The 14,954-nt window shown below is 37.2% G+C and overlaps 3 protein-coding genes across 3 annotated transcripts; 1 reads left to right on the forward strand and 2 right to left on the reverse strand.

Moving 5' to 3' along the window:
• The first annotated feature begins 458 nt into the window (after window positions 1-458).
• On the forward strand, window positions 459-4,426 carry LOC140781608 (SUMO-conjugating enzyme SCE1-like). Its single transcript, XM_073127659.1, has 5 exons — window positions 459-1,161; window positions 1,259-1,342; window positions 3,674-3,826; window positions 3,916-4,029; window positions 4,119-4,426. Exons 1-5 carry the CDS (start codon window positions 1,093-1,095, stop codon window positions 4,179-4,181), a joined length of 483 nt encoding a protein of 160 aa, XP_072983760.1. The 5' UTR covers window positions 459-1,092; the 3' UTR covers window positions 4,182-4,426.
• Window positions 4,427-4,736: 310 nt separating this feature from the next.
• Window positions 4,737-8,030, reverse strand: LOC140781606 (probable fructokinase-7). The gene is made up of 7 exons (XM_073127658.1): window positions 7,809-8,030; window positions 7,285-7,505; window positions 6,238-6,450; window positions 5,918-6,115; window positions 5,683-5,823; window positions 5,296-5,412; window positions 4,737-5,090 (listed from the first exon to the last, which is right to left on the reverse strand). Exons 1-7 carry the CDS (start codon window positions 7,825-7,827, stop codon window positions 4,917-4,919), a joined length of 1,083 nt encoding a protein of 360 aa, XP_072983759.1. The 5' UTR covers window positions 7,828-8,030; the 3' UTR covers window positions 4,737-4,916.
• A 574-nt stretch (window positions 8,031-8,604) lies between these two features.
• Window positions 8,605-12,249, reverse strand: LOC140780896 (uncharacterized). Its single transcript, XM_073126601.1, has 8 exons — window positions 12,014-12,249; window positions 11,912-11,933; window positions 10,896-10,952; window positions 10,727-10,808; window positions 9,519-9,614; window positions 9,274-9,398; window positions 9,169-9,187; window positions 8,605-9,087 (listed from the first exon to the last, which is right to left on the reverse strand). Exons 1-8 carry the CDS (start codon window positions 12,111-12,113, stop codon window positions 8,809-8,811), a joined length of 780 nt encoding a protein of 259 aa, XP_072982702.1. The 5' UTR covers window positions 12,114-12,249; the 3' UTR covers window positions 8,605-8,808.
• Between the last annotated feature and the right edge of the window lie 2,705 nt (window positions 12,250-14,954).

Below are 14,954 nucleotides of genomic sequence, written 5' to 3' on the forward strand. Positions count from 1 at the left end.
GGCTATCGAGGTGGGCAATTCCTCCTCCTCCGTCATGGACAATGATTTGGACCACCGGCACAGTAGAGAGCCTTCGTTTTCAACTTATATAAACAGCGGAGAATCTGATGCCAAATGAGTGGTGGTGAATATTTTGGGCTTCTCACCTGGGTGTCAAAAGGTACTCCTCCATTTGATTTAGTGTTTCTTTGTTAGAGAATTCCCATAAGCGCTGCTAGTGCTACTTGACTACTTTTACTTGTTATTGTGGCAATCTTCTTCCATCCGTCTACCTTTTCTTGATACTTCTTATTTCATCCTTACCCCCTTAATTAATTAATTAATTTATTTATTTTTAACTATTAGCTAATAGAACGAAAGAATTACGGCTTTCTCCTTTGTTAACGTATAGGAATATTACTTTTGTTAACATTTATTTTCACTTTTACCCTCAATAATGGACCTCCTTCTTTTGCTTTTAGTATTGAAAACCCGCCTGCCGTCAGTTAAACGCAACCTAATATTCATTAACTTAACGACGTAGAAAAAGAGGAATGTTTCTTTCAAACTACTACCTTTAAAATTTTAAATTATGCACTATTATCCTACTTATGCCCCCACTAGTTACAGCAGATACTGTTGGCTATATATTACTAGCTCAAAGATATTAATAAGCAGAAATAATTACAATAAAACTAATTATTATTTATTTTTATATACACCTTCTCATTTTGTTAAAGTACACATTAACAAAAAAAATCAATATTATTATTTTTTTTCCTTTAAAACAAGGATAAAATTATTTTAACAAATAAAATAAAATATATAATTAATAAAAAAGTGCATTTTGAAGGTTAAACTATTGAAGGTTTTCCATAGTTTAAGGTATCTAGATATAATTATTTTTAATTATTAATTAAGTATTCTAATTTATATAAAGTGTTAGATGGTAATATATGCAAAATTAAGATGCTAATTGTTAAATTCTCAAAAGAAATCGAATAACACGACTTATAAAAAAATAAAAATAAAAATCTTCGGCTCTCCCCAACGCGTCTCTGGAAAAAGCTTCGGAGATCAAAGAGAGGTGAAGAAGAGAGGAAAGAAGACGCCATGTCCGGAGGCATCGCTCGTGGTCGTCTAGCCGAGGAGCGAAAGGCCTGGCGCAAGAATCATCCCCACGTCCGTACTGTTCCTCCTCTCCTCCTCCTCCTCCTCCTCCTCCTCCTACTCCTCCTTTTTAATCCTTCTCTTAACTCGGTCTTTGCTCCTCCGCTAGGGTTTCGTGGCGAAGCCGGAGACGTTGCCCGATGGATCCGTGAATCTGATGATCTGGCACTGCACCATCCCCGGTAAGCAAGGGGTAAGTCTTTGATCCCTACTCCATTGCTCAGCTGGTTGTTTTGCTCTTCCCCTCGATTCGGGATTTGGGGAATCTTGAGTTGTGAGTGGATTTTGGTTTTACGGTTTACGGATAGGATTGGTTTGAGTTGTTTAACCTAATGGGGCATGTGAGTATCTTATCTCCATTCAAATTGTGAAATCGCGTAATCTATTTCGTCGTTATGATCACTTAGGAACTCGAAATAAGATTAAGCAGAAGCAACTGTGATACCCTTATGAGCATAATGGAAGCAGAGCCAAAGCCCTAACACTTGATGGAGTAATTGCAACGGAGAAGTTACTTGTTAACTTGTCTTTACTCTGATTCTAACAGAAGTTGCTGTGAAACATAAGAATGGAAGAACCTTTTGCTCTTGAATTTATGCACCTACTGTTTATCAGTCATAATGACGAATTGTCAAGTGATGGGGATAAACTTTGTAGTGATCCTGATCTTACTCCGAAGCAAACAGGATGCATGGTGGAGTCCTGGATACGGGTGAATAGATTAATGTACAAAAGAAAGAAGAAAAAGGAAGGCTGAAAAGTGGAGAACACGTTGTGACTTGTGAAATCCACCATAAAGGAACATCAATTACTCATCATATGTTCAATTGTTTATGACCAAAAAGATTTTTTTTCAATTTACATGTATTAATATGACTAGTTTCCTGGTAAAATTACCCTAAGTTCAAGTTCAGATCCTAGATCGAACTAATTACTTCTAAGAAAAAAATATTGTTTAAAGGTCATAAACTACTGCTAAATGTCTTGACAATTGTTTTACATTTAAGATAGTAAATTCTGACAAAGAACTGGGAAATCTCGTTTTTCTACCTTTTCAGCTTGTATATATATGGTAACTGAAATCTGGTATTTCTTCAAAAAATAAAAAAATAAAAAAAAAGTTATCCACTCCATAAGATGCTGGTCTCGTGCTTGATGCAAATATATGAGTGTTGAATTTGAGAGGTCTTTGATTTCCTATTATCAGGCTTCCTCTTTTTCATATTACTCCTCGAGTTAGCAATTCTTTCTTTTCTTGTAACCTGCTTATTGTACAAACTGATTTTTTCCTGTTCAAAATTGTTTGGGTACTCTTGTTGAAACTTTGTTTTATGAATTTATATGACTAAAACACATGAATTTGTATCTTCCATAACTGCTTCTCATTTCTACCTTAATTCGAGCTTGTGAATCACATCCTTACGATATGTATATAGCAGTAATGTCAATAACACCACATGGAGTATTTATTATTTTATTCTTTTCCAAATGCAACAAGCAGGGCTTGAGTACTGTAATACTTTTGCTGTTGTTCAACCAAGTCACTTGGTATGAAGATTGAAGATGTTTGGGCTCAGTATTCAATTTTAGCTTTGCAATGCTTTTTTTTTTTTTTTGGATACATGACTACATGCTACCTTTTTCATTAGGAAAAGAGAATCCTAGTGCACAGAGTTTCCTGCCAATGTGAGGTCTAGGGAGAGCAAATCATAGATGAAAATTCCTTTTTCTGCAGACTGATTTAAGGAATTGAAACTTGGAAAGACAAATGATATTTTAATTTATTAACATCATATACCAGTATTTTTGAAGTCCTCATCACATTATGTAGAGTAAATATGGACCCATCTCATTGGAAATGATCAATAACTTTTGAACTGCTACAAACCAGAAACCATGAGATTCCTTCTGTTGGTTATGCATCAAGTCTATCTGAAAGATGGACTATTCTAGCTCTCTGTTGATTGCATTCAAGTTTGTCTGGTTGGTGATGATCCTAATCTCAACTTATATGTGATAAGTGTGGGAGATTAAGGCTAAAAGTATATTTGGATGAAGAGAAGGTATGATAACTTAAATCAGTAGAGGATGTTCCTAGTGGATATCTATGACAGCAAAGATGTGTAGCTGACGTAGAACGCCGACAGGTAGGACTTAAAGGGTTGATTCATAGGTTATTTTTGAGGTGTAAGAGCTAATTGAGAAATCATCTAATACCCATTTGTCTGATTTTTATCCAATTCAGAAACTGCCTTTTCTATCCTCATATTGTTTTGAATTTTCAATGAGTGCAACCCAATCTGTATCAGATCCGTATTTACTATTTGATATAAGTTTCTGGCTAAATCATGTTACCGGTCATTCTGGTTTTCTTTTTGGTCCTGTTTCCTATGTTCTTTTACTCCATAAGGCTCGATGGCTTGATGTATTCTTCCATTTTTCTGCAAACAAATCTGGTATTTAATGATAAAATTATGGAGGCATGATATGGAGGCATGAAAATACTTCAAACTTGATACTGCAGACTGACTGGGAAGGCGGTTATTTTCCTCTTACGCTTCATTTCAGTGAGGACTACCCGAGTAAACCTCCTAAATGCAAGTTCCCTCAAGGTTTCTTCCATCCAAATGTCTACCCTTCTGGGACAGTATGCCTGTCAATTCTTAATGAGGATAGTGTAAGTTTGATGAATTACCCATTGTGCAGACTTCATAATAGTGCTTAGTTTTGCTGCTGTAATATTCTTGTTAATTGTTTAATTGTCAGGGATGGAGGCCAGCAATTACTGTAAAGCAGATTCTGGTGGGCATACAAGACTTACTTGATCAGCCAAATCCTGCTGATCCTGCTCAGACTGATGGATATCACCTCTTTATCCAGGTTTGTTACTAAAAGTTCTTTGTTAAACTTAATTTCCTGGTCTTATTCTTAGAGCACATAGATATCGCAATAAGCTATGAAATTTGCAGGATCCAACGGAGTATAAGAAACGGGTCCGACAGCAGGCTAAACAGTACCCCCCACTTGTGTAAATCCAGTTGCTTTAGTAAGAACTTTGATGCTGCCTTTTGGTCGTGTGTGTGCTTGTCTGGAATTTTCTGGTAATTTGGTTACAATTATTTCCTGGTTGTGACTCGGAAACCCTTTTGGGTGAGCAGGCCTACTTGCAGTGTGGTTCCTGTGATTGTTCATAGGATCTATTTATGTTCGTAATCTTGGGATTTGACACTGTTATACGACGCTCTTAGTGCATCTTTGGTGAAGTGTCGACTAAAAAGATCGTTTAGTATTTATTTTTTCTTGCACATTGTAGGGGCCAAAGGAAAATTACTTTCAAAGTTGGGATACCTCATATTTCTTTTCACAGAATTCGGCGCAGCGATCTTAGAATAAAGATGCCCAGCTGAAAATGATACTGATGGTGATAGGCGAAAACTGTTGGAGGACAAAGACTGACTTGTCCGTATACTTGCATGGTTGCAATTACGTTTAATATTCGCATATAGTAGTTATGATGCAGTATAATAGTAGTATACAGTACTAATGATTCATTATTATCCATACTATATGATTTCAATAGCATTTAATAGTACGAACAGAAGGCTTGCCTTTTCAATTTTATGATCTGCCAAAATGTTTCAAAATTTGTCTACGTACAGATGCTGGTAGTAAAATCTCGGAGCCTCATTAAGCTGTTAACTTATTAATATCAAACATCGGAGAAGGTTATAGATGCAGGGCTTTATACTACCAGATGAAACTAGTTTTCATTTTGGCAGATCACACGAAATGTTAGGACTTGGGGCTTGTTCAGAAGACTTGGAAAGGAAACGAAGAACTGCATCTCTTGTTGGCAGAGCAGGAATTGCTCCATGCCTGGTGGCTGTGAGGGCACCACAGACATTTGCAAATATAAGAGCTTCCCTTACCTTCTTCTCATCCTGGAAATTTAAGGCATTTTAATTTAGAGCCTTAAAAATCACACACTATTGACTATTCCTGAACCACAAGCAATATAAATATTTAGGAATATCTAATCTAGACAACTAGACTATATATTCAAGGGTATATAATGGAGGGCAGCTCTATGAAGAAGACGATGCGCACCTACCATTGCATAAAAAAGATTGGAGAAGCAAAACATACCTTATAAAGCTCAAGATCAGAAGATAAGATGCGAAGCATCCCACTAACAAAAGCATCACCAGCGCCCGTAGTGTCAACTGCATTAACTTTAACACCACTAACCCGGCCACTGAATCCCTACAAAGAGACCAGATATGCCACAAAATCGTTTACAAACAGCCAAAAGAATTGATATTTAAAATTTGAGCATCAAGAATGAAACCCTTAACATGAGAACACATCAATGGATTATTTTTTGAGAAATAATGGAAACTTAATGGTGTCCCAGTTATTCTACTGCGCGCTGGAATTTGAATCTGGGTATACCATTTGAACATCATCCCATTGGCAGCACATCAACAAATTATTGTTAAAGATATATCTTAAGATACCCATAAGGAATTTTACCTTGGTGTAGTACCTGCAGCCCTCTTGTCCCACTGTGATGAGAAGAAGCTTGAGGTCAGGATGGAATAGTTTCTTGTATACAACATCCTCATCACACGGATCATCTCTTTCAGTCAAAAAGGAAACTTCATCCTCACTTATCTGGATAGAGAGCATCAACGGAGCCCAGCTAGGCTAGCTACAAATGTGCTATGAAGTGCATTGGAAGCTCATATAAGAGATATGTATCACTTACCTTGATAATGTCTGCCTGGTTCCAAATGCTCATGATGCCATGCCGAGCAGCATCGGCAGACTGCCATAGTGGCAATCTCAGGTTCGGATCATAAGACAGGATGCACCCTGATTCCTTAGCTATTCTGAGTGCTGCAAGGTGTGTTGATCTGCATGGATCCTCTATTAAGCTGATCGATCCATAATGAAAAATAAATGCCTGCAGCAACAGAAGGACAGGAAGAATGTTAAGTGCTCCAAGGCAAAGGCATCCTTTTGTTCTATCAAACAGCTTGCAGAAGTAGTCAAATTCTTTTATGACATCTTTATTGTTTTTCCTACCTTTTTTATGAGGTCAATGTCAAGTTCAGATTCCTTAAGTAGCATATCAGCACTGGGGTTGCGGTAAAACATAAACTCCCTTTCTCCATCAGCTCTAAGAGTAACAAATGCTAGTGCAGTGCGTGCACTAGGATCAAACCGGATGCCAGAATTGTCGACATTGTTCTTTTTAAGTATGTCAGCCAGCATGTAGCCAAATTCATCCTTTCCTACCTGCATAATTGTTCAGAATATAATCTTAAGATTGTAATCAGTGAACCAGTTAACATAATTTTCCTTCCCACCAGTTAATACGGAAGCTGAAAGCCTGAAACAATCATAGAATCAAGAAAACTTGTGTTTGTTAATCGTTATCCACTGGGGATGCAAATTAACAGATAACTGCTGCGATTAGGAAATTCCAATACTTGCTATTTGACGAAAAATAAAGTATAGAGCTAATTAGTAATCTATATTTCTGTGCTTACATGTGGACAGATAAACAAAACTTGCATAGATCTGTTTATCATATTATAGCTGAACATTTGACACTGAGGAGATATAAGAGCTATACTTGTAACTTTCATAAATATTTAGCAGCATATTAAGGATTAATCTAAGAGAAGAATACTATGACTCATGATATATCCACACGAATCAATTATCAATCCACTAAATGACAATGTTGTAACTTCTTTCATTATTCAGGATATTCTTCCATACGTCTGTTTCAACCACCTAATCGATATAAAATAAACATAGAATTTGTCATATTCAAAAGGGTTATGTAACGACAAATTCCACCAAAGATCAAAATAGGAAGCAATTTGTTAAACAAGAAGCATCTAGACCAAACATGACCTCATTTCCTTATTACATCACACCTTCCAATCTCGAAGATTTCGAAACCTTTGAGAAAGTAAGGATGTTAACAGATGTATTAGATATCCCTGAAACTATATTTTGCAGAAGTGACAGCAAAATTGACACCAAAAAGTTTCCTACAAGCATCAAGTGGGAACTACGAGCCTACAAAAATAATCCCAAACTAAAAATTTATGCATTTACCTTGCCAATGAAAGCTGATGAGCCACCAAGTCTAGAGATCCCTACAGCAACATTGGCAGGAGCACCTCCAGAGGCTTTCTTAAATCCAGGTGCTTCAGCAAACGAAACCCCAGCAACTGTGGGGACGAAGTCAATCAACATCTCACCAAAACAGACAACAAGTGAATTTTCCTCTCCAGAATTCTCTGTCAGTGCTTCATAACCATGAGCACCCAAAACACCTACACAATTCCAAAATCACATGAAACGAATAATTGCTCGAAAGCCATATGCATATAGTATATGTACCAAATGGCTAACAACTGAATCAAGAAATTAAAAAGGAATCCAAGATCCTAAGTAGCTTCTCTTCTTCTTTTTTTTCCTCTCTCTCTCTCTTTTGTAGCTAGCCTCTAAATGTTCTCAAATGGGTCTCACCCAAATAAAGAACAATTTGAATTCAAATGTTTTATTACCAACTTGCTATATAATCGATACGAAAGTTGGAGAAAAATAAAAATAAAGAGAAGGGTTTAATTCAATACCTGACTCGGTTTCAGCCATGCGGGAAGAGGAATGAAAAGTTATGGCGAAGACATCCACTTATCTCGCTTTTCCTTCGTTTATACTACAAATAAAAGGAATAAAAAGGAGGTCACGTCTCCACTTATCTCGCTTTTCCTTTCTCGTCTCTCGTTTCTTGGGCTTGTCAGCTGCCGCCATTGAGTAATTAACTATTTAAGTTATTGAATTACACTACAACTTCTACTAATAGTAAAACCTACAACTCCCTTACGTATATTGAAGACAGCATATGTCATGCCAATGTAGCTTGAAGATGCACTTAGGCATACTCTTTTTCAAAGAAATGGGTCATAAATGGACCAAATCCATGATATATTTGCCATGATATTCCACGAATAAATTCCTCACACATGTATCATCTAGTATCGAACCCATGATTTTTTTTATCATTGTAGTTAGAGGATGGGGCTTATTACATTAATTAGGATTAATGACTAAAGAAGGTGTCCTTGAGTCAAAGTAATATTATTGGGATCCAGCTTATTAAATTTGCCCATCGATCTAAAATCCCAATTCTCTTCGTAACCGTATAGGAACTGGAGTTGAATAATTTTATCCAAACTATAACCTCTATCGATACTTTTATCAGAATCCGTGATTTATTGTAAACAATCAAATAAGAATATATCCAATTTATCGAACATAAGCTTTTCTGAAGTCAGGCGAAGTTGCTCCGACCGCTCCACTCATGGCTCAGAAAACTTTGGATGACTTGGGATTTGCTGCAGGAATTTCCTGCAGCGTGAGTTCAGAAGATCAGTAACAGTTCAACATGAACTGTCATAAGTCAATGTTTATTGTTCGTATGTCTTAAAACATACAACCTCTTAACAAACCAATCCAACACTCTGAAGTCAAATGTAAATACACCAACAGCAAAGATGAAGACAAACTCTACAGGGTATATTTCATACATGCACTTGGGAGCTTTGAGGAACTTCATTAATCCACATAGATCCTCTACTTGCCATAGTATCCAGGTGGGGGGTAGGAACCTGCAGGTGGGGGATAGGAACCAGGTGGAGGATAAGCTGAATATGCGGCTGCCTGATAGCCTTGTGCAGGGGCCGGCGGGGGTGGTGGATAGCCGTAGGGTTGACCATAAGCTGGCTGTTGCGGATATCCAACAGGAGGTGGAATGGGCTGATCAATGCGTGACATCTGCTGGAATGGAGGCACGGCCATTGGTGGAGGTCCAAACTTGCCGTCTCTCTTATCCAATTCGATCTTATGCTGCGTCTGCACTCATGCCGCAATGGTGTCAGCAGAGTCAGAAGGAAGGTTAAAGAATTATATGATAGCAAAGGAATTGTTGTTTACCTGCATGCACGCACAGACTCTGCAAAGTAGATGCAAGAAACAAGTAAGATCTTATATTTCTCACAAAACATTCCAAGGAAGAAGGCAAAGGAAGGTAAATCTTACGAGCAGTAAACCATGTCCGACAGACAGGACAGAATCTGAGATGCTTCAGAAAGTTCCTCGCTTCCAACAATCATTGCAACAATGGCAAAAATGCAAGCAACTTGTTGGAGGCAGAACATGAATCCCTGCAGTCAAATGCATATGCATACGTACAGAAGTGATCCAAATGAACATAACAAAACTTTACCACGATAACTTAACAGCTGTGAAAAGAATGTAGAGTGGTTGGGTGAAAAGACAAGTACAATGATGCAGTTATCACATTGAGTTGTCTGTATGTTGAACTCATCTTGCAGCAAGAAGCGGGTAGAGGCAACTGAATTACCAAAGCATAGGAAAACCTGAAATACAAAGGAAAAAAGCCATTTGGAGTTGAATTCAACTACTAATGTAGTACTAACTAATTTAGGAGACAAATATGTGATATTGTACAGGAACATAGTTTTGTTAATGCCAAAATGGCTCATGTGTATAGGCAAAAAGTACATGGCTGCCAATTGGGCAACAAATATTGGTCAGATTTCGGGGGAAGAGGGCGGCTCTGGAGACATGCCACAACCACGAATGGATTCTGTTCAGTTTGATCAATCTGGTGCTGTGCTAGCGCAGTTAATGTAAGCAGTTAATCTACTCTCTCTTCACAAAAGAAAAGAAATATTAGGATACGGTTGCTAAATATTTGCCAAGGGCAGAAAGGCAGAATGTGGGCCCTCATATCGTTTACTTCAAATTATATGTATACCCTATACCATAATATGAGTTTAAAATGCAACTAGATTATAGCAATTTTCTCGCAACATGCTATAGGAGAAGACTATTGAGCAATGGTTAATGTGAAAGCTGATTAATAAAGCTTACAGGATACATATAGCCATCAACAGGACATCAAACCACGGTCGTGATTCAACTAGATGTAAAATAGCAACACATCTGTCAAATTAGGGGAAAGAAAAATTACATATTTAATTCATAAATGTAGTATTTCCAGACAAATTTTGTATCTTCCTTTGCTCTTTGTGCTCTTATTAGCTGTCTCTTTCGCCTTTATCTTAATTATGGATCATACAACTATATTGCACATACTGTATTTTTTCCAGACCAATATAAACTTTTGAGGTAGAAAGGAATGAAGTTTATCTAGCCAATTGGAAAAGTTGAGGAACCAGGTAGGAAATTCAAGAAACTAATATCTCAAAAGGAAAAATAGCTGCCCAGAAGGTTAATGATTACAAGAAATTCTACAAAAAGATTCTGTGTAGCTTTCTCAGGTACTTCTTTTTAGTAAGAAAACCTCAGAAGGATAACATATAAGGAAATACCCTATAAGGACAAGTATGCTTTCTTTTCCTGGAAAAGCAAACTTACCAATCATGAAGTTCATATTTCATGAGATAGCAAATACTAAGGAATCAGAAATAAATAGGTATATATATATATATATATATAGGCATACCTCAGTGGCAAGGCAAAACTCTGGGCATCGACTTTCTCCACACCTCCCACTACATGGAAGATAGCCAGCACAACAAACATACCTAAAAATAGAATGAAACATGTGAAAAAAGGAGCACTTGCATAAATTTGATAGGAAGAAAGAGAGTAAGAGACTAAACCACAATTACCTTGACATGTCATTGTAGAGAGCTCGTTTGCGAAGCATGTATGACACGCATGGGCCACTAAAAACAAACAAGTATATTAGTTAAATCTCGACTGGTTTAAGAAAATTACAGAGGTTTATTATATGCTACATGGTTGAACGTGATTAACATGTAGTTACAAAACCAACTTTTCAGACTATGGAATGGTTTATAAGAATGATTTCCCAATATCTGAATACTAAAATAATGTTGACTCACTTAAAAAGAAAAAACAAAGGCTATACTTCTTCAATAACCGAAATAGATCATGTTCACTGGCTACAACTTGATGCATCAAAGTAACAGATAACATAAGATAAATATAGTCAAATGAAAGAGGAAACCTACAACGCATTACAACAGTCATCATGTTCATACCGAGCTTTAGAAGAGTGTTTGACATTATCGTAGATTGATTGAAAAGGGCAAAATCCCGAATTACGACGTAGGTCACGAAACACTATCTAAGAATGCTTTGGAAAGTTTAAATAGATGCAGGCGAACTGACAAATATAGAAAAGTGTGGGCAACAGTCTGAGTTTTGCATACTAATTTTTTGGCAGAAAACAGTTCCAAACTACTAATCCTTCATTTGGGCATCTGACCACCAGCCAAAGATCATATCACAACCTATCAAATGCACCTTAGCCCCTCATAACAGTGCTTATGCACTTTTGAATCACCTTTTACAGTCTTGATCTTTGCGAACATATTAGATGGTTAATGATCAATTAGATAGTCAAACGCATCAATTGATTGAAGTAAAATCGCTCAATTTATTATGATATATTCAAGAATGTCTTTCGGATGCAGATGTTCCAGTCTAGTTTCTCTTAACTACAAACCAACGAGACATCACGAAGCAGAAAAAGAGAAAGCAAAGTCCATCAAATCAGAAGAATCCCAAATAAGAAATGATTCACCAAAGAAGCAGCATTTAATCCATATCCACAAAACCGAATCAAATTAAAACGAAACTGTAATCCCAAAACACTCACCACCACAGCGCCAGGCAGCAAACTGCAAGGAAGAAACCCTCATTTGGATCAGATTTCGTCGCGAAAAGAAAAGAAGAGGGTCGTTCCGGGAATAAGACTTACAAGGGGAGTCGGCTTGGATGGTGCTCATGAGATCGGTATGCCATACATTCCGGTAGCTCTGGCGCAGCTGCATCTTGTCCATGTACTCTTGCGACGGCATTGTTTCCCCGATCCACCGATCGACCCAAGATCGAGACCCGAAGAGATCGAATTTTGGAGCAGAGCGTAGAATCGAGGTCGGAGAAGAGGACTAGAGGAGAGACAATAATACACAAGGGCTTTTAGTCTTCGTTGTGCGACGATGAGTGGTCAACCGTGACTTTTCCAATGCGGTAGGCAAATTTGCATATAACACCCTATGAGTTAACAATATTTCCTAATCTAATCCCTCCGTTTTGACTATATTTTATATAACCTCAACATATAGGGTGTCATTTGCAAACTTTTCTCTACACTTGGGCAACTTGCCATTTTCCAGCTCAATGGTCAGATTTGAACCAATCAAAGCGAAGGCCTTGTCCACTTGTTTTACTTCTATTATCTTAATTAGTATGGCCTTAAGAAGATGTAAACGATATGGATTTACTTAAAAGGCGAGCGATTATTTCTAGAAGCACTTTTCTGACTTCAATAAATGTGAGCAAAGACCAAATCAAAGCACAACTCAGTAGTGGGGGCGTGAGAAGATATAGATCATAAATCATATTATAATTGTATGCCATTATTGACCTAAACTTATTATATTATAATTCCATCGTAAGTTTGAAGTTTTCTTTCGCGTGGGTTGGGAACTGACAGAGTACTCGTCGCACCTAACTAACCTAGCCGGACTCGTTCTGTCCACGTGCAACGGCGTATGTCGACGACTACTCTCATATATCATGATTCATTTGTTTTCTAAATATTTTCTATCATCTTTATGACTGAAATGATCAAGCTGGTGTTGTATTTAAGTTGGCATGCCAAATGCATGAGCCCTTTATTTTGTTCCATTTTTCCTGTCAGATTTGAAATTATGGAGAAGAATTTATGAGGATTACAAAGGGAGGAAAAAGAAATGGAATAGAAGGGCAGAAAATAATAGGACAGAAAGTCAACTAAGGGTGACAGATTTCAAGTTCAAGATTTTGTTATTGCTTTCTCGCCAAATTTTTCACTAGATGATAAAAAGTAAGGAACTCTGGTGGGTTACTATGGTGTGATAGAGATGACCAGGGATGTTTTCATTCAGCCTAGAAGTTGTGGCCCGAATTGCCTTTCATTGAGAACTTAATCATTGAACTGATGTTGTTAACGATTGAGCGATTAGATTTTTTTTTTTTACAAACTATCATGTGACTATCACATCATTAATTTTAAGCTCTCTAGAGGTAGCTCTACTATTATTCTAGATAATAAAAAAAAATTAAGAATAAGATTATCATTTAGTATTCTCGGTTAACACCGTCTAGAGATGAGATAAAGAGACATTAGATAATTGACGAAACCAAAGTATTACAAGAAAAAAGGGTGTCTAGCTAACAATTAAAAACGTCCAGGTGTAATTACCCATTAATAAAAAGGAGTCTCTACATGAAATCAATGGAGACATCTCTTCGGGAGACTTCTCTTTAGAGTCTCTAACAAGTACAAACCATAGATGTTATGACTCATTGCCGGCCTTTCATCTCTGAGCTCCAAAACTATTATTGAGGATATAATCATATGATTGAAGGTAGTAGGAAGAGAAAGAGGACAAAAGAGAATAAAAGCAAATGGTTGGTCAACTCATGCATCTAACTCAGACAGATGTATCCATTCCCGGAGTCTGAGGATTAAAATTGATAGGTTTTGAAAAGGTAGATTTTGAGTCTTAATTGGTACCAACATTAGATAAGCTGATGATGAGTTATTGACAACCCCCCAGTGAGTAGATTCCTTCCTGCATAATTCAATCCCTTTCTTTCTAACATCACCAGTAGAAATTCCTCTCAAGTAGTAAAAGGAAATGAGATCATACCAATTTAACTGCTATGGATCAAGCAAATGTGGCCTTGCTCTCGCGGCACGTTTATGCATCTGTAAAGATGAAGGCAAAATAAATAATAGTAATCTTAAGATTCGAACAACAACATCAAAACATGAAGCGAGTGTTGCTCTTGGTTGCTGCCAAGCATTCAAAAACATCAATTGTAAATTTTTTCAACGAGGTAGCAAGGAGAGGCAAAGAGATGAAGCTGAAATATAACATTCAAGGACTTCGCAAGTCAAAACCGAGATATTAGAACTCTTCTACAGTTCAATTTCATGAAAGAAACAAGACAAAAGAAAGACCAACTGCGTTGCCCATGAGACGAAACAAAATCCATCAAACGCGTGTTAAGGATGGCAGATCTAAAAGTATACACACACACTTTTGTGTACCATCCCTTTCCCTACTAAACTAATATCTTCGCCAAAGCACAGAGAGAATGGGCTTCACCAATCTCTTTGTCAACTTGGTCCTCTCATGGGTCCTCCACATCATCCTCGGCCACCGCCTGTGTTCTGACTGCACACCAAAACTGAAACAGAAAGAGATAGAGACAACTACAATATGTGGAAAAGATAAAGATCCTAATTAGTTGTTTCTAGTGTTGTTAGTGCTGAGATGAACAACTAAACAAACATGATACTAATAAATTCTGCTGTTGATGCTGAAGCCGCAGAGAAAGAAATTACATACACTTGACTGGAGGTTGTCAGTATCTTGATCCTTCTCAGATGGTCTTCTAGAAGGAAAGTTACCTACATTAATATAGAGATCGGTCCTACCAACAAAGAAATAAAATAATAGAGGCTATTGTAATTTGTAAGCAAGATGATGAATTGATGATCATAAGTCCAACCTCATAAGAGAAACGTTAACAGGCATTCTAGGTCTGCATCTCCTCAAGATATCCTTGTTTGTATAAATAATTGAAAGTATAATGGAATTAACACAAGGAGTATGAATTTCACTTGGTGAGAAACTTAAATTGAA

The sequence above is a fragment of the Typha latifolia genome, chromosome 2 (genome assembly GCF_019914945.1).
Source record: "Typha latifolia isolate L0001 chromosome 2, TyphaL0001v2, whole genome shotgun sequence".
Taxonomy (NCBI): Eukaryota; Viridiplantae; Streptophyta; class Magnoliopsida; order Poales; family Typhaceae; genus Typha; species Typha latifolia.